Consider the following 20372-nt stretch of genomic DNA (forward strand, 5'->3'; position numbering starts at 1 on the left):
GACCCTTGTCAAAAACAATCGAGTAGATTGCAGAGAAGAGCAGGTAAAAAGCTAAAATCATCCCAAACCTCCAATGAGTCAGTTAGCAGGATTTTAAAAATGACCTCTGAAGTGATCCTTCACTTTTCAATAGCATAGCTCTGATTCAGCAAGGTGGCAAAGTAGATTCTAATACGGCTGATGTTACACTTTTGCCTATATTGTTGAAATAAAAGATAAAGGGAAGAGGCCAGCTGCTAATGGCAAACACAGAAAAGAAGGTTTGTATCATAAAAAAGATTAACTAATTCAGAAACTTCCAGTGCACATGGGACTCTAGGGAAAGCCCTATATGCATGATTTCAGTATCCAACTAGGCTTATGGGATTATAGAGGAAGAGGACTATGCAAGCAGTTATTATGTGCATGTATCAAAGGGCCCTCCATGCATAAAGTTAAATATCTGATATTTCTCCTCTCTCTCGAAATGCTTTATTATTATTTTTGAAAGAGAGAAATATTGAATTTAAAACTTACCTTGCAGGAGTTTAGAGAGGGATACTAGGCAATGTCATAGAAAGAGCATAGCTTTTGCTCAGACTTTGGAAAGAAATAGCCCTCATTGGTTCCATTGTTATTAGCAGCTATAGCATGAAGGGATGGGAAAACTGAGAGCAATTGGATCTCCTGGAAATATCACTTTCATTTTTATGTTCTTGTCAAACATTTAATGTTGCAACAAAACTACATGAGAGATGCAGCGTGATGGCAAAGCTTCCTTTTCATGAGCTAAATGTTTATTGCTTCCAGTCTGTTCCCGCGTAAGCACCAATAATTGTCAGTTTCTTCCTTCCTTTGTGAATCAGCAAGAAAAATGCCGTTTGCTGTGATAGTTACCCAGAGTGTTTATTCTGTGGGTGCTGTAAGTGTATGCAAGAAAATATTTAATCTCAGGCATAAGGAATGGCGTCTTTCCTTCATTTAGATGTCTAAATATTGTTTGCATAGGGCTGGATTCAACTAACTCAGTACACCAGAAGAAGGCAGCACAGGATAAAGTGAAATGGTGGTCTGCTGCAGCATATTTTTCCAGTTACTAATCTGGACTGATTAAGCGCGCCCTGGCACATTATGTTCAGAGCCCTTAACGCTTTTGAGTCCTTGCTCTCATTATGTGTATTGAAACTACATTAAATGTAATAAAGCCTCCATCTATCTAAACCTCTTATTGTCTGTGATCTTCCTCAGGAAACACACAGAATCATAGAACTGCAGAGTTGGAAAGGACCCCAAGGGTCATCTAGTCCAACCTCCTGCAATACAAAAATCTCAACACATGGTCTCCCATCCAATTTGAAACCGTACTGGACCCTACTTAGTTTTGTAAATGTGTTCACTGTTGTATTGCTGCACCACCTACCTCTTATTATTTAGAATTGTCTTCAGTTTACAGTAAGATGCCAAACTGCTGTCAAATGTTTCTAAGGAGGTAGAGAAAAGTCAGTTGGCAAATATATTACAATTCTTGGCTATATTGTGGCAGGATATTTTTTACACATTCTGTAGATCAGGGAGATAACGTGGCTAAACTTCTTCCTGCTGTTTCTTCCCAGATTCCATTTCTTGGAGCTGGAATTAAGATCCATGAGAGGAGAGTTTCAGATAACCTTCGTCCTTTCCATGAGCGTATGGAGGAGTGTTTCAGGCACTTAAAGGTCAAAGTGGAGAAACAATATGGTGTCAGAGAACTGGTAAGATCCCCTGCTTTTACTTCTCTATTTTAACTTTTATTTTAGCTGCTTGAAGAGGGATGGGGAAGGAATCAATGACCATCGGACTGTAAGGTGCAGCCTGTGATCAGCTTTCATCCAGCAGCCAGATCCACTTCTGGGGCACTAGGCTTCCCCTAGCGGAGAGCCAAAATCCTTCTGTTTATGTGAAAGCTATTCCATGTAGTTAGGGAGGTAAATTAAAAACCTTATGAAAGTTTGCTGGCCAAGACCTAGAGCCCCTGCTTTCTTTCCTCTCCTCTGTCTGTAATTTTTAATAGCTTAGAGCTTTGATCCAGACTGAATATCCAGGGGTCCTGGTTCTTGGAAGATTCCAGCTGTTTGCTGAATCTGCTTCTGAAGCAAGCTCTATAATAAAACATAAATGCATTAGCTGAGGCTAAAATGGTTATATAAGGAGGCTGTGCAATAGAATTAGCCACTATGTATTTCTGACAGCTCTTGGAGCACAGCCAACTAAATAGCCGAATAATTAGATGAAATGTTTGATAGCATTAGGAATGAGAGGGTTGTTGTATATGGAAGAGAACACACTGCCCTTGCAGGTTGTAATGGTCTGATTTGGTTTTACTGAAGAAAGGCTTTCTAGGTGGTGAATTTTTAAGCTTATTCCTTGGGGGAAATTACATGGCCTGAGTCCCAAATAATGCAAATTATGGCTATTTGTCTACTTTGTGTGCATGAATGGAAGTTTATTAACTTCCCTTGTATTAACTTAATAAACTAGCTTCAGTATCCATAGTTGCATTTAAACAAACTTTGGACCCTTGCTTGAAAGCCAGAATAAGATGGGATTCAATAATAGCAAAATTACAATCTGCTAAAGTCTTCCTCCCAACCATAAATGGGGAGAAGAAGGGGGTGCACAAACCTGACATGTTGCTCAGGCTTTTTCAGTATTGTCCACATGGCAGCACTAAAGCATATTTTTGCATTATGAATGACAAGAGCCAGTGTCAGCTTGGTTGAACAGTCCATGTCACTTTCAGGTCAGCTAAAATGCATCCAGGTTCTCCTGGCTACACTAAGCTGTTCTCACGGGAGGCTTGGTATAAATAGATCCAGGTTGCTGATTTGTGTCTCACTGCAAGATCAGTTAATTTAACCTGGTCTTTAGCAAACCATGGGGAAGTTCCCAGAGTCTGACATGCACAAGCTGACATAAAGCACATGGATAAGATAGCGGCCTGGCTCTAGAGTTTTAAATGTAAAGCAAACTACTAGTGTGGTTTCTTCACTCCCTTTAGATTTGAACATCTCCCAGCCTATTCTGGGTTCCAACTTGAGCTGAAAATTTCGCATGCATATCAATGCACAGATGAAAAGTAATTTCCTTCAAGTATATGTTGCAAAATGAAGTATTTCATCACTTCTGAATATGTTCCACATAAATTAATATGCTTGGGGGATGGTAATATTTAATATATATTCCAATACATATAAAAGCCAATGAATTCGAAGAGTAGACCCCTTCTGGTTTTTTCATCTCTTTGGCTGGCTGGTGTGTTCTCGTTACCTGTGAAATGCAGCTGTGTGATTGTGTCTTCTCTCTGAACCTGGGGTCCACCAGATGAGAAGCAATTCCCACTGCATATAAAATGTAAAATGTATTTGAAAATAAACTTGGGAGCTCTAAATGGCTTCCCGTCTCTTGCCGGAGGTGGCTCTCTGAGTGAAATGAGACAGCATCAGAATGGAGCCTGAAGTATAAGATTACATACCAATTTCCATAGAGGCTTCATAATATCTCTGAAATCTGCCTTTTTTTTAAAGGCCCCGACTTTCAAGTATTAAACTCAGGGAGGTGGCAGGTTTTTTACACTCTATACATATTGAGAATAGCTTCTCTACCTTAATGCTAGGTAACTGAGGAAATTTCGGCTTTTTCGATAATGTGAGCTGAAAATAAAGAGGGTGATCTAATACAGCTCAGTTAGTCATGGATTGCACTAGCTAAGGAAGTAATGTATCATGTATGGCCTGTATGTGACTTAACCCTGGAGACTTGATCTTTCCTGGAAACACTGAGCTGCTGCAGGCAGCCTTTCTCAGGCTGATCTGTGGGTGAATGAAGAGAGTCCTCAGCCAGCAGGAATTATTTTAAGTACAAAGGCAAAGTAATGCAGTCAGGAACCCCTGGAACTGCCCCCTCCCTTTAAGGCTGCTTGTTGGGGTCTGGGAAGGTCGTGGAAGGGCCCCGGCAGCTTCCCAGGCCCCAGTGAGCATGACTGCATCTTCCTTGCCTGCCTCTGGGATGCTCCCAGAGCCCTTGCACTTCCTTCATGGAAGCCAGTAAGGAAGGCACAGTCATGCTTACTGGGCTTTGGGAAAGTGGAGTAGGACTCTGGGATGCTGTCAGAGCCCTTGTGCTGCCTTCCCAAAGCCTGGTAAGTGAGGAAACCCCACTGGGTGTGCAGGTGGGAGGGAAAATAAATATATGGAGAGCAGGGAATTGTGGGTTTTCTCTGCTCTCCATTTCTTAATTTGTTTATCTCCATCACCACCTGTATAAGGTTTTGATTGCGTAAGTGAAACAAGTGCAACTTGCGAGTTTACTGTAGCCGCCTCCTTTACATTTTCAAGGTTGGTTAGAAAGAAAAATCGAGACTCTTGCACGCCTTCTGATTCATTTTTCAAAAATAGGGTGTAGTGCCAGTATACAGAGTTTCTCCCTGAACAACTGAAGGCTAAACATTAACTCTCTAAACCAGTTACAGTTGGAACACCAAGGTTAGAAAAAAGAAGAAGATGCAGGGGAAAGGGTGTGTTATGTTAGTATGCCATCACTGAAGCTTGCTGAGCTCCAAGTTGAGCTACCTTTATGTCTTCAACACATGCTTTCCACTATTATCTTCCAACAACACACTGTTTATTTTCCACTTAATTTGCAACCTTTACAAATGGGATTAAATCAAAGGAAAACAAAATCAAGGGTTAAATGCCTTGCTGAGGTATTTGAGTTTTATCTGTTCTACCTCATGGTAAGTACCGATCTCCCTTTCCACCAGGGAAGATTAACTACCTTATATTTCCTATTCAGCCGGATTTTGATGATAGGAGAGTTGGTCGGCCAACATCTATGCTGCGATCATATCGTCAGATGTCTATTATTTCCCTGTCCTCTATGAATTCAGAGTGTGGTACACCAAACAAGACTACTGCAGAAAGGTGAGTTTTATACTGACCGCTCCATATAGATATGGCAGGAGTTTTCTCCTTCTCTTCCTTCTTTCTCCTTCATCTTCCTATTACAATGTTACATTATACAACAAAGTTCTCAAAGCAACTTAATAATACTACAGAGAATTTTTAAAAATTACACCAGAGCATAATAGCGATCGTACACTAGCTCCCAACCATTCCCCAAGTACATCAGCATAATGATGATGATCTAAAACAACAAGCTAGCAAACAACAAAAATCAAGTAGCAGGAGACAAAATTAACAAACAAGTGCTTAGGAGTAAAGAGAGAATGGAAATATATTCATGCCAACACCAGACAGGCTTCCTGGGAAAGAGCATGCCATAGTCAGGGAGTCTTTATTTCTTTATTTAATCTTGATCCCTGCCTACCTCAGGAGCCCAGGAGCAATGCTGAAAAGACCCTATCTTTTGGAGTCCCCTTCCACACTTCGATAATGACCTAAGAATCTGGGCAGGTTCATATCGGAAGCAATTTTCTGAAAGGCACTGCAGTTCCCAAGCTGCATATTATGTTTTTGTATTTTATTATGTTTTTGCATATGCTGGAAGATGCCCAAAGTGGCTGGGGGCACCCAGTCAAATGGGCAGGGTACAAATAACAAAATCATTATTATAGATCAAAACCAGTACTTTGAACTGGGCCCAGAAACACATTGGAAACCAGTGCAGCCAGACCAGAGTTGCTTTTATGTTTTCAGACTGCCTGGTCCCTGTTAAGATTCTGCCCACTGAATTCTGAACTAGCATGCAATGGCTTAGCCGAGACAGTAAGAATCCTGAGAAAATACAGCATGTGATGACTCAGCTGAGAATGGTTTTTTAATCTTTTATATTTCTTAGAGAAAACCATTTCAATACTAAAAGCTACTTTTGAAATTTGCAATGGCAATCTGACTACATAGATTGCTGGTGAACCTTTGAAGACTTACTAATTCTCATTCCAGCACTACTTGCTACTTACAGTGATTTCAGGAGTCATAGCCACAAAAATATGCATTAGGCAAATGAAAATATGTGTGCTTTATTCACAGAGAAAACACTAGAGCTTGAAAACACACTGTTTTTAAAACATGAGTGTTGCCTTCCTGGATTATCTGTCCACATATTTTTAGATAATGTGGTCACTTCTAATTTGGCACCATTGTCCTCCAACGTAACATAGGAATTCCCCCTAATTATGATGATGCCAAAGATGTTCTGTTAATTAATACATTCAGCTAATGAACTATCCTGGAGTTGCTACATCACCAATAGACAGCCTAGAATTATATTTAAAAAAACTAGTAATTTTATTGTTTTAACCGTATTTCAAATATTCTTTTAACTCTTATTCTTATTGTTTTCTTGAATATGTTAACTACGGATATTTTAATTTTGCATGCATTTTATTGGTTTTACAGTTGTAAACTGCTTAGAAGCCATTTGGACATACAATCAGTATATAAATAAATTGCAAATCATAACAAAGAATTGTTGTACCATTGTTACCTATTTATATGCAGTTTGTTTTTCTTACCCCCAGAAATATTTAGAGCAGATGTTTCAAGTGTTTTGTTTTGTTTCTGGTTCCAAGCTCCCCTCTCTCACTAGCATGAGATTCAAACTTATTTTAGCCATGCCTTGAACTCTTCACCACAATTTCCAGTACCTTACCTCTGTGAGAATCTTCTGAGGTCACCTGCTTTTATTTTGCTTTGTTGTCACTTCTTGTTCCATCCATTTCCTTTCAGCTGCATTTGTGCCACTGCAAAAAAAAAAAAAAAAGACTACATAAAGGTACTTTCCCCAATAAACCTGCTCTGACCCTCATTTTCTATTCTCCTCCATCAGCTTCATGCGTATACTGTACCCACCTGAGGAAATCTCGAGCTGTCTTGCACAATGGGCCTGCAATGCTGCATAGAATCATCTTTCAATATAGGAGCAGTGCTATGGGCATAATAATTAAAAGTGCTTTGCCTCAATTTCTGTCTGCAGCTTTGAACTGGAAGTCCTGTCTCCAAAGGCTACCAAGTCAGTGTCAGATGAGAATGTACGCCTGACAAGCACCCTGCCTGAAGTTAAGCTGAGAAAGTGCAGGAAGAGAGCAAAGAGAAGCAGTGTGGTCTTTGCAGATGAAAAAGCATCACCTGAACTTCTTGATATGAAAAGCGTACGTTGTTATAGATGAGTAGCCTCATTATAATTCTGGAATACAAACTGTCAATTTCATATTAGATGTATGTTTTCTGGAGAGTACCGTATGTGTCCCTTAAAGTATCAATATCCATTAAACAAAAAGATGTTGTTTTCTTGCAAGATGTGACACTCACCTTGGTAAGTGGTGGAAGATACATTTGCTTAATGGAACATGTCAGGTGTTGCTGAATGCTAACCCCTAGCATCAGCCCTAGCAAGCATGGCCAAGGATGTTGGGAGTTGTAGTTCAGCAACATCTAAAGGTTCCCCACATTTGGTATAAGTGAACCTGTATAGTTACAGTACGCCTAACAATCAAGGAGGCTAGGAATATATCCTGACCTGAACCAGATTATTATTATGATTACTGTTGGTCACAGTCAGATGGCTTGTTTGGTGGGAGGTTGTACCAGTGATCCAGAAGGAAGAAGCTGGCTGCACTTTTGTGGTCCTGATTGCTGTTGGATACTTTCAAGAGGGATAGGTGGTCATTATGAGTCTTCTTAAGGAAATTAAATATTGTTAGGGCATTGCAAGTTTGCAAACTGTGCTCTATAAACAGTGCCAAGCTGAAGACTACACCATTGGCACATTTTTGTGTGCAATCTATCATTTGAGCACTTTGATCACACTAATATATCATCAGCCTGAGTTATATAACTTGCATTGCACAATTTTATAACATCAACCCTAAGAACCAAATGTTTTTGAGTATTAAAAAAGCAACATCATTAAAACAAAAATCAAAAACAGTTTAGTAAAGAAGCCTCATCTAATTTAGTTTACTATCCAGAAGCAAGCTAACTAGAAATCACTTTGGATCATAAATCCTTTGAAAGAATTGTTACAAAAGACAAAGTTCTATCCCAATACAATCTGTTAAGACCCTATTAAATGGTCAGCAGCTTCATTTACTGTTCATCCCAGGAGTAAACTTGTGATCACATAAAATGTAAGCATACTTTTAGAATTCAATAATTCTAAATATGTTTCATATGCTTGCTGAGATCAGTATAAAATTCAGTTTTTAAAGACTATCATGACATAAATGACTAAAACTTAATTTGTGCCTGCCAAGCAGATGTTGAACAGATTTAGAGCGTTGGCCACACCTTCACCAAATAAAGAAAGATGGGGTAGAGAAGTGAATATGACACCAGTTATTTAACCTTCAGAAATTTAGCATGTGTCCTTGAGCATGTATCTCTAATTACTATGACCCAGTGGGATTTTGCTAGCTTTCTGTTGGTGATATCCTATAGAACAAAGCTTCTGCCTCATTTCAGTTTTGTGACAGGGTAAAAACCATTAGGTAGAGTTAGGCAGAAGCTCAGAGACAGCCGAAACAGCTGCTGGCTGTTCCCCCTGAGCCCCCAACCATTCCCCTCTGTTGCCAAATGACCTCTTCCTCCCCCCATCCACCCCAACCTGGCCTACTGCTCCAGGTGTGGTGGTCAATACTTCACCAGTGTTGCAGAAAGATCCAGTCTATTTGGCTTCTGTGGGAACTGTGTGTTGGGAGTGAAACAAACTACAGTCCCTGATTAAGACCTAATGCTATATTAAGATTTGTGGATTCCCTCCCCACTCCTTGCAACAGTGGAAAAGAGTGAAGTGGGTATGTTTTGCTCATATAGAGTAAGCATGTTTACTGCGACATGCAAATGAGACCATTGTAAGAAAATAGTGTGTTTGGGTGATCTTTCCTCTGCATTCAGTAGCTATAAGTAAAGAAATTGAAGTGCCTCCCCTTGCTTGACTAAGTAAGATTTCAAGGATGCTATAACCTTTTTTGTGCCCTTGGGCAACTCTCATTAGCTTCAAGATAACTTGTACAAAACCTCCCAGTGGACTGTATTTTTAGAGCGCAGTTCATATTCTACTGAATTACAGAGGAAAAAACTCCCATTGATTTTAATGGTCCTAGGCATCATACCTGAGTCAATAAAATGACTGCTTGGCTTTACTGATCTTTAGTTATTAAATGAAGCATTTTGCATTCTTCCTGGCTTAGCCAGGGGCAGCTTCACTTGTGAGGAAGCAGTAATCTCTTCAAATAATTGGGAAAAAAATATGTTTGCCAACACAGGTAAAATTCACACTAATAATTTTACCCTATGTGCAACTGTTAAAATCAGTTAATTCCCCCTCCTGAGTACTGTATGATTTGTGTGTTACTGCACAGCTGTCAAGAAAACATGCATTTATGAGTGACACGAATCTTTCTGAACATCTGGGGGTACCTCACAAAACATCTGTTCTCAAGCAAATGAGCTTTGCCAGCCGTTCTATGCCAACCATTCCAGGTAAGGCAATTAGGATAAGAGAATGAGAACTCTGCACTTTGGGTCTGCTTGTAATTAAAATAAAATAAAATAGGCTACTTCTGTTCACTGTTGTTTTAAAAAAGAACTTCAATCTTTTCAAATTCAAAATGTGTTGGATATTAAGTATTATATTAATGCTTTAGTGCCTAAAGCAGACATTTGATACAGGCCAAGCATCAACTAATATTTTATTCAATGTTGTCTAATCATCATAACAGTTACAATCATTTAAGATTACTATCACTGTGTGTATAGAGTGCACAGACGCAAACACAAGCAATGTGATCAGATAGCCTCACAGGCATAAGAGCCATTTAGAAACTCACAAGTATAGACACTTTTGTGCCAGCATCAGAGTAATAAAGAGTAACAGCAAAATCAAAGGAACATAAATATTCTATTGCTGTTGCAGTTAAGAACTTGTGAAGTGGTGGAACAGGTATTTTGTGTAGCACAGAAAAGAAGGAAGGGTGTTTGGGACGTATATTTAGCAAGACAAAACCCACTCCTGATAAATGCAATAATGGAGGCAGGTATCCCACTCCTCCACCTTGCTCTTTTCTCGATGAGCAGTTCTTACTCTTCACTTGATTAACTAAAGCTCTTGTGGACATTGGACAATTACCAGTGAACTCCCAGATGCACAGCATCCAAACAAGCGTATTAGAGGAGGAGTGAAATCTTGCTTGAAGCTTGGGAGCTACCTGACAGATGGGGAGAAGGCCAAACCCTTCCATTGCACTGGATCTGGAGTAGGGCAAATCCTACAAGACTAGTCATTTATTCTGGAACAGGTGTTTCTGCAGAAATCATTGGGTAGCAACACTTATCAGCCATCTTGATCCTTGTACACGCACTTTGAATGGAAGCCCTAAGAGGCATAAAGTCTTTTTTGCTTTCACAGTTTGTGTCAAGCTGTTTAATTGCTGCCATTGTCCAACCATGGGAGGACAGGGAGTTACATTTTTTGCATGCCAAATTTGCATGCTGATATTTTCTTTTCTTTTGAGAATTAATTAATTTGGGCTCTCTCTTGTTACTTCATTATGTACCAGTGTTTGCTTGTTTTTAAGGAGTAACTATGTCCGTGTGCTGCCCACCACCTGAGGAACCAAATGCACCACAGAGGATGAGCCAGGCAAGCATCCCTCCTCCCATCTTGGAGGTAGACAGGAAAACTCTAAAAAAGAAGAAAGTGAACCAGCTGTTCAAAACAATAGTAAGTGAAAATTTTCATGTTGGGGCTCAACTGAAGAGTGGTGTCTGAGTAGCTTCTAGCTGCTGATGTGCTCCAACTTTTCCCTGTGTTTTCAAAGCAGATCTTGTAACTTGCACTGAAAAGGTGAAGGACTGAAGATGCAGAACCCAAAAAGACCTACTGAGGAAATCTATCTGCTCATTGCATTATTTTTCATATTTGCCTATTCTGTATGCACACCATGCTCCAGCACAGCAATTTTAATATTAGGTTAACACAAGAAGTCTCATTTGACCTTCACTTGTACTCCTGGCCTGATTTATTTGCCAACCAAGCAAAAATTTAATGCTTCGTTAAGATTCAAAAAAAGCAAAAACAAAAGCCATGTGAGGTGAACAACTCAACCACACAGTAGCAGCACTACAGAGCACATTTCTGTTTAGATCATAGTAGGCAGCATACTTGGTACACACATTACACTGTGGTGCTTCCATACACATTTGTATAGAAGGTGTTAACAATGCTGCATTTCATGTACTCTAGGCAAAACTCTCTTCTTTCAATGAAATCACATTTTGCTTGCAAAGCAACATACAGTTTAGGCAAGTGATGGCTTACAGCCGACATCTATTTAAAGTTGATAAGTATCAGGGTTTTTTCAAAAGCATGACTGGAGATGTTATTATTTTCTAAACTCCAATGGCAAAACAAAATATGCAACCTAGAAATGCAGAGGGTGCTAGTATTTCTTGTGGTGCATGAAAAGATAGCAAGTTCTGCCATATATGTACTGTCTCACTGAAATGCTGGAAGATTTCTGACTGGTATTTCCCTTTCATATTTTGTTATAAAAGACAAGAATCGTGTTTTGTTTTAGCTGATTATGATCACTAACATTAACGTGTTCAAAGGATGCCACATAGAATATTTCAGTAATTCTTGCTACAATACTGTAAGGTAAATCAGTATTGTTAGCCCAGTAGTAGATGATGAGTATGAAACAAGAGCCCAGGGTTTGGGAACCTGTGACCCTCCAGCTCCCATCAGCCTCAGCCAGCATGACTGATGGTGAGGGATGAAGGGAGTCCAACAGTACCTGGAGAGCTATAGGTTCCCCAATGCAGCAGCAGCAGCCACTGGTTTTATTTTTATTTTTTGTGGTCCCAGCATCAGCTCACACCTAGTATCTGCCACTAAGGTTTTCTTTAACTCCTGTTTTTTTTTTTAAAAAAAAACACTTTACAAAAAAAGCTCTTACAGAGAATCTAGCTTTTATGTTGACCTCACAAGTGTAGAGTTCAGGACTATCTGACTTGCATTTTGATCATGTACATGTTTAAAACTCAATGTGATTTGCTTTTGAGCAAATAGGAATAGTTCCAACTAAGTGTGCACAATATTGCAGCCTTGAAGTAGTAAATCAAATCACATCAAAAGTGAACAGCTTGTGGAACAAGAAGGAACATATTTTTAAAAGTCACTTCTTTCACTAATAAGATCCAAGCAAAAGCTAGGCTTTAATTCATCTGTCAGTCAACCTATATTTTGACTTCATTAGAGTTCCTTAGAATAAGGAAGTTTTCCCGTTCAAAGGGACAGCAACCTTAGGAACACCCTTCAGCTTTGATTCACTGCTTGTTTTCTGAAATCTCCCTGAACTTTAAAGTCTGATTTTAAGTATCATGTTTGCACTTGCAGTAATACAGGACAGAGAATATAGAAAGGATACTCCTAAGAGCTTAGATGCTTTCCCTGAAAGGGAATCTGTCTATGAAAAGCAAAAAAACTGAATAAAGACCTGCCTTGCAGCTGTCATATCGAATACAGTCATACCCTGTGTTACGTTTGTTTCACGTTGCAGCTTTTCAGGTTAGGAACGTGGCAAACCCGGAAGTGTTTACTTCTGGGTTCGCCGCACGCACAGAAGCAATCTGCGCGCTTCATGCATGAGCAGAAACGACGCTCTACTTACGGAGTTTTCAAGGTGCAAACAGCACCCCAAAATGGATCATGTTCATAAGTAGAGGTACCACTGTATATACATCCAAGGACGTAGGAGCACCATCATCTTGGCTGTGACCACACATCCTAGCTCTGGTGTTGTAGCAGAGAAGAGGGTGTTGCAGTGGGACCCAGCAAGATTTAGTAGCTAGTTCTTTAAGGAATCCCATGCCACCTAAGTTTTGGGGTTTTATACAGAAAGGCAAGTTAAATATTTAACATAAAAATAAACATCACTGCTTGGAGTTGGAGTGGCTTGGCATTCCTTCATGACATGCATTCATATAAGCACTAGAGGCTGATTTACGTAAGTGGGAGGAAAGCACTGGAACATTCTGACAGAGAACCCAGGTGATAAGAGAAACTGCTGGATTAGCTGTTGGACAGCGCCTTATTTGGTGTGCTTACAGCCAATGTGGTGCCATCCAGAAGTTGCTCAGTTATGACTCGCACCATTCTTGACCATTGACCATGCTAGCTGGGCCTGATGGGAGTTGGAACCCATCTGGAGAGCGCCACGTTGGCCACACCCGGCTTACAGCAAGATCACTGGAGGAAGAAAAACGTTGACAGCCAACCTTCTTTTTATGTACCCAGTACAGGACCAAGCAACTTGAAGATGGGAGGCATACCAGTGAGCGACAATCTGATTTCTTCCCAGACCAGTGAATAAATTACCTTGTTTGAAAGAGAAGTTATTTCCCAGCCAAGTGGGAAAAAGCAAGATTCCAAACCGGAGAGGAAGGCTGGCATAAAAGAACTTTAATAACATGTAATGCACAATCTATACATCTGCTGTTTTAATCAATGCACAATAGTAATTAAAATATTTGCTTTTCTATTTCTAACAAGGTTATAAAGTCAAGGCATTTTTAGTAATCTTTAGGCCAGTTCCCAGACTCGGCATTCTAGGAACATGGTGGCTCACTAGAACAAGCATCCACCTGCCACTGTGCACAAAACATAATGTGACAGATAATATGCACTTAACCTGATTTATGCAGTCCTTTTGCATTTTATTTGCACTTTTTATTAAGTGTATGTGCTGGCTTCTGTATTCCACTGCACTTATGAGATACCTAAAAGACTGATCTTGTAAATCGGGTGTTAGTTAGCTCATTGAACTGGTAAGTCCTATTTTAAATTCCCAATGAAGTTTATAGGTTGACTGAAATTCTGTTTTTATTAAAGCACAGGCCCCACTTAATTCCATGACAACAGTCCAAGGTCGTAAATTGTCTTGTCATATATTACCACTGCACCCCCAAGAATGATAGCTCTTTTGTGTTTTAATTTCACACCCACTCCGCAAACATGTAAGAAAAAGTTTCTGTATGAAAGAACCTCTTACACCCTTTCTATAGACTATATACTTACTGCAATTTACTAATCAAATGTTATATGTGGTCTCTCATTTGCTCTGAATCATCCTTCATGGAATTTATCCAAATTCCTCAGTATATTGCATAATTCACCTTGTCTTACTGACAAGAGAACTCTACATTTCCTGTATTGCTACTGTGCCAATATAATTGATTTTCTCGCCTTTCCGACATGCTTATGCTATACATTTTTGCTTGTTTCATTGCTCCGAGACAAAAGTACAGTTACATGGTTTTAGTACTATTATTGCATAACCTACCCATTTATTTTAAAGTCAATAAATGTATCATCTTGATTTGGGATTACTCAGACATTTCGACATATTCATTTGCCTATGTATCTCCTGGCTACTGTGTAAAACTGCACTGATTTAATAAACTCTGCCCTGTTTTGGGGCTTCAAAGTTCCAAGGTAAAGTTTTAAATTGTTTGTTATAACATGAAAATGTAAACTTTGGTTTGTGTGTTCTGGAAATATGAATGTCTAAAAGCTCACTTCCTCCTGGTAATTTATATTCTGCAAATGGAACTGAGATGGGGAGAGTTCAGGATCGATCACTGTTCCCTGGAGCATTTGACCGGCACCAGAAGCAGCAGCAGTCAGTGATAAAGGGCTCCTGCTTAGAGCCTACAGCAACTATAATAATGCCATGATTATATAATGGGAGGGAAATTTGGAAGAAACTACAGAGCTTTCTAAAACAACTGAGCCATATGCCTCTGGCAGAATGCTATCAGCTAATTAGGTCATTTCTAGGAAAGTCAGATTTGTTCCCAAGTTTCTGAAATCTTATCAAAAAGATTGATTTCAAAGGAGATATTATGGGACATATCCCAAACAGCTGATACAGTGTACTCATCCCAAGTGGCACTGTTGATGAGCATTCCCCCCCCCCAAAAAAGTTTGTATTTTATTGATGAAGTACTAATTCTGTGCATTGATCTTCATATTGTTTTGACTGGTATTGCAAGTAACAAGCCAACTACTAGAAAAGGCAAACCAGTATGCTGTCCATGGATTAATTTTAAGTAGATGCTTGGTGGCCTTCCTTTGAGTAAATTCACTGGAGCAAAGGAACTCCAAGTTGCCATTTGGACTACACATTTGTCACTAATCCCTTGGCTGATCACAGTTGACCTGATGATCACAACACCAGACCCCACAAACACAGCAATCACCCTAACCAAAGAATTCAACACATTTGTAATGCTGTCAGGCTTCCAGCTGAACTTTGCAAAATCTGAGTAAATGTATTTCAACACCCCCCATATCCAAAAAGAATCACAAAAATGAAACTTAGCAGCAGCAAATTCAGATACTATGGGGTACAAATGACCAGAAATCTCAACAAACTATACCTCCACAACTACACCACCATGTGACGAGAAAATAACAAAGACCTAAGGAAATGGAACAACACCAACTTCACCCTCTCAGACAAAATAGCCATGATCAAAAAGATCTCTCTCTCTCTCTCTCTCTCTCTCTCTCTCTCTCTCTCTCTCTCTCTCACACACACACACACACACACACACACACACACACACACACCAAACAATTAACCTACCCTCCAATTTGGATTCCCCCAACCAAACTCTATAAATGTCAGAAAAAACTACACTTGTTTATTTTCTCACACAAAAAGCCAAGAATAAGCCCCAAATACCTGCACCTCCCCTCCTCAGGAAGGGGAATCCCCAATATAGAACTATACTACATTGCCAGCCAAGTGCACCACATAATCCTATACAAGACGAAACGAAACAATGAGTACACACAGAGATAGATCACTTCAAAACAAAGGAAAATCCCCACAACACTAAACAGGTTCACACAGTCCATGCTTATAGCATGGAACAAAAAAGTAGGAAAAGTGTCCCCAACCCCATCCCTATTAGCCTCCCTGGCATCACACAGCCCAAAACATCTAAATAAAAACTTGGCAAGCCAAAGGCTTACACCGCCTAACTAACATCTACAAAAATAACAAACCCACACCAACACAATGCAAGACAAACTAGGGGACACCCAAATACCCTGCCTAACATGCTACCAGCTGCACACCTTCTTAAACAACCCAGCAGTAAAAGCAGCAGCCACTAGCCCTTTTACCATCTTCGAAAACCTCCTGACAGCAGAGGGACATTGCAAGGGAAGGTTATCCACAATATGCAAAATATTACTCTAGAATCCCACAACCCACCTCATCTCAATCAAAAAACAATGGGAGCACGACATAGGTTATGAAATATACCCTACCCAATGGACTAAACTGTGGTCTAAACCTCCCTTTAAATTCATCACAGCCAAAAGAAGGAAACTCGAAACTTATCTATAAATGGTACCTAACACCACGGAAGCTGGCAATGATACACCCAGTAACCTCACCAAAATGCTGGAGAGGTTGCATCTCTACAGGCACATACCTCCACATGTAGTGGGATTGCCCCAAGATCCAACCCTTTTGGACATCAGCCCTACCTGAAATATGCAAAATAACTAAACAGGTATTAGAAGCCACCCCAGAACTAGCCGTATTGAATATTTTCCAAGACAATAATACACACTCACACTAGGAAGAGCTCATAAGCCACCTCCTTTCAGCAGCCAGGAGCATCATATAGACACTGAAGGGACCCGTCAGGAGTGAATATGCACTATTGGTACCAAATTGTATGGGAAGCAGCCCTACTAGATAGAAAATCTAACCCACAAACTGAAACTAGCACTGGGACACATAAAAGAGGACACCTTCACCCTGGTGTGGCTCCCCTTTATCACACACACAGCCTATCAAGAACCCACTGACAGCATACAAATCAATAGGGCTACCTTGGACTTCCGGTTTGCCAAGGTAGCCCTATTGATTTGTATGCTGTCGGTGGGTCCTCTCCACACATGCAAACAAAACTCACTGGAGTCAGTTTAAGGCAACCAACTATGTCCTTGGCCTCCAATTCCTCTCACTGCCAATGAAAACTAATAAATGAATAGAAATAGAACCTATCTACACAACACCGATACAAAAACCTTACACAGACACTACGGTATGTAAGAGAATGAAAGTTTTCCACCCCCTCTCTTCCCCAAGCTCTCGCTCCCCACCTCTCTTCTCCCCCAACCTTATACTGACTACCACGTTAATGTCTCACATCTAATATAACCAATCTGTAGAAAGGACTTTATGATCTGAAAACAGAGGTGATTTATGTACTTTTGTAAAAACAAAAACCCCTCCAAAAACTTTAATAAAAACAATTAAAAAAACAATAATTCCTTGGCTGATCTGCTGGTGACTATTCTTAAATATATGTGTGTGCTGCTATATATGAGCCAGAGGAACTAAGCAAATCAAAATTATTTGTGCAGACATACCTAACTCATCTAATGCTGGTCTTAAAAACAACAATATAAAAACTTATATTGTTAATAATAATGATGATGATGCTTATTTTTATACAACATCTATACACTTACTAGGAATCAATGATCCTGGAATATATTAAAGTATTTGTGTCCATTAAGTATCAATACAGAAAAACAGTTCTACAGCCTTTGCTGCTAACATCACATTTCTCATTTGCATGTGAATTATGATCTCATGCTCACCGTTTGTTACAGAAAATAACACACAGACAGTTTTGACACCAAGGGTGAATCATTCTAACACTATGAAGTAGAGAATGAATAAGTTAATTCTTTTCCATCAATCAAATCTGGTAAGCCCTATTCACTGCTTAATTGTTTAATATACAAGCTTTTCAAGTGTCTGAACAAGCTATAATATGTTATAGACTGTCTTGGTTGTCTCTTAGGGCAGACCCAGGTCACTGAGCCTGAATTTCTACAGCTGCCTGCCATGAACCACCATTAGTAGGATTGGCAGCAGCAGCAGCAGCAGATATGTTCTATGCCACTATACAAAGACACTATACAAATACACTTTCTCCGAAAGGTTTCCACAATTTTGGCTAATAGTGTAGTTAGTAACTGTGTGGTGTGCCAGCCCTCCTTCAACCTGGGGAATTTTGGTTGTTCTATCAGCCAGCCCCGTGTTGAGGAAAAGATGAACAAAAGTCTCTCCTCCAGAATTTTCTACTGATCATGGTGCCTTGAACCCTGTGAGCACCAGTTTCCTAGCTAGGTTTGGCACAACAGTCAGCCTGGATGATTTTTTCTTTCAAACACCCATCCTAAATTATGTATCCATGACATTTAATAGACGTTTTATCACCAAACAGCAATGGATTAATGCATGGAAAATGCTCAATTACAGAGACCACCTGAGAAATCCTTTGAAGTTTTGTCAAATGTTTGGACTTTGTTCAGTGAATGTATTGCTTTTTAAATCTTGGGATCACACTTCCTATAGGTGAAAATGACACAGTAAAGTAGCACTGCCAGTGCAAATTCACAAGAGATAGCTAGCAAAAGTTTCAGTTAGATGCAGCTAAATGCCACTGGAATCAGTAGAACTCAGTGCTGAATTAAATGTTTACAGGGACTACTTTTTGTAGGGTTGTTGTGTTACAAGTGATAAAATGTAATCTGTTTTCCAGTTGAAACATTTTTATGTTTACAGTACTTAATTAGAGTGTAAACTTTGCCCATGCAGCCACAATATATGAAAATAACAAATGAGATATGAAACCTAATACCAAGCCAGCAATTATTGACCAATTTGTTAGAATCACTAAAGTTGCGAAGTAAAAGACTCCTGGTGGTAGGCAAATCCAGGATTCCAAAAAATGAAATTGATATTTCAATAAACTCTGCTTTATCGCCAGTCTCCTCTTAAAACTTTGATAAGCTTAAGGCATCAAATTGCCCTTCCATCCTAATCAAAACTTGATAAATTCCATTTCTGTGATCCAGCTGACAACTTCTTAAAGAGTTGTAACATGGGTTGTGCCAGAGGTGTTACAAAGAGCTGGGGGATATACAGGCCCATAGAGTAGGCTCTCCAATTCTGAAAAAGGTGGTTCACACCTTCCGCCAAACACAGGTACAAGTGGCCTCTCTGCAAAAACTATACAAGTGCTTGTGGAAGTGTGTGTGCACTTCTTCGTACAGCTCATGTATTGCCTACACAGTTACAAACAACAAACTCATTTAATGCTACATGTGAATAACTGCATGTACACAGGTCAGCTCACACAGAAACAAAAAATATATACACGTCGGATGTAACATGTAAGCACCCCTTAAATCATCCTGACTTTTGGAGAGCCGTAAAAGTGGGGAGGTGAGATGACCATGTGTACTTGTCCCTGCCCATCATCCCTGCATGGTAAGTTAACCTGTTTTCCAAGGTGTCTTTTGAAGATCAAAAAACCGTAGGTTTTTGTTTTGAAGGAGCAGAATACAAGTTGATACACCAAACAAGCAATAGTGTATCAGCAAAGGGCAAGGAACTTGCTTATAAAGGTCCTACAGCATTCTTCTCCAGGGAATGGAGAAGACACAAACAGGGATGCCTTTGAGGCCTGGGGGAACAGAGATGGACTCGGAGAAACCTCCAGCAGCAACCTGTTGAATATTACCCAAAGTCTCTCCATGCAGCTGAATTGCAACCTTTCTTCATCTTACTGGCCTGCTAGCCTTCCTTGTAGGCTAGGATGTTACAAAAAAGGCCTCACTTTCTAAAGTCAATTCTAAGGTGACACAAAAGGTATGGCTTTGCCCTCAGCAAGACTGAAAGGAAAATATGTCCACTGCATGCACTGTATCACTTAGGCTACATTTACATTGCAGTTTGTTCCATTTCCCTATCTGTTAATTTCCACAGTATATCTGAGCTTTCACACAGCATAAAAGCCACTTTTGCAACTATAGTGGAATATAGCACAATGAATTGCAAAGAGATTTTTTTCTGGATTTTTCTTTTCTTCTCCATTCCATAAAATGGAAAAGAGTACTATATTTGCACAAAATTCCACTATAGTTCTAGAAGTGGCTCTTACATTGGATAAAGTTTTAATATAATATGGAACTTACAGGGGAAAGTTGTGATTGTCATGTGATTGCATCTAAGGCTGCATTTATTGTGTCACTTTTACTTATTAGTGCTTCTCTCTTGATTTCCAGAAGTGATTTTTTACATTGTGTGAAAAATCACATAAATGTGAATACCAACAAGTAAGAAAATGTTGGCAAGATAGAATAAACTGCTGTCTAAATGCAGCTGTAATGTAGATCTGTTAGCCCAGGCAAAGTAATAGATTTTCCTTTCAGAGAATGACCTGCATGATTGGGGAGCTATATTTATTATGTTGAAGAATAATGAACCCATGGAGTGGTGGTTTTAAACA

The 20372-nt window shown here is 39.6% G+C and overlaps 2 protein-coding genes and 1 long non-coding RNA gene across 6 annotated transcripts in view; 1 reads left to right on the plus strand and 2 right to left on the minus strand.

The window, feature by feature from the left end:
- The window catches only part of DOCK2 (dedicator of cytokinesis 2), a 255397-nt gene extending 240920 nt beyond the window's left edge, over positions 1-14477 (plus strand). For all 3 annotated transcript variants that reach the window (XM_060271721.2, XM_088661767.1, XM_060271724.2), the window contains 6 exons: positions 1593-1730; positions 4810-4937; positions 6952-7126; positions 9338-9458; positions 10553-10698; positions 13276-14477. In XM_060271721.2, the coding sequence (XP_060127704.1) occupies positions 1593-1730; positions 4810-4937; positions 6952-7126; positions 9338-9458; positions 10553-10698; positions 13276-13347 (780 nt within the window). In that variant the 3' untranslated portion in view covers positions 13348-14477. The remainder of the gene's footprint in view (positions 1-1592; positions 1731-4809; positions 4938-6951; positions 7127-9337; positions 9459-10552; positions 10699-13275) is intronic.
- The window catches only part of KCNMB1 (potassium calcium-activated channel subfamily M regulatory beta subunit 1), a 353074-nt gene that overhangs the window by 98068 nt on the left and 234634 nt on the right, over positions 1-20372 (minus strand). The gene's annotated exons all lie outside the window — the stretch shown is intronic.
- The window catches only part of LOC148686832 (uncharacterized), a 28454-nt gene continuing 10073 nt past the window's right edge, over positions 1992-20372 (minus strand). The window contains exons 3-4 of one of the 2 annotated variants that reach the window (XR_015948088.1): positions 6628-6718; positions 1992-2117 (exon numbers count right to left, since the gene is read on the minus strand). This is a non-coding gene — a long non-coding RNA (uncharacterized LOC148686832). The remainder of the gene's footprint in view (positions 2118-6627; positions 6719-20372) is intronic. The other variant, XR_015948089.1, reaches the window with a different exon arrangement.

This window comes from Zootoca vivipara, chromosome 2, assembly GCF_965207765.1.
Source record: "Zootoca vivipara chromosome 2, rZooViv2.hap1.1, whole genome shotgun sequence".
In the NCBI taxonomy this organism is placed as follows: domain Eukaryota; kingdom Metazoa; phylum Chordata; class Lepidosauria; order Squamata; family Lacertidae; genus Zootoca; species Zootoca vivipara.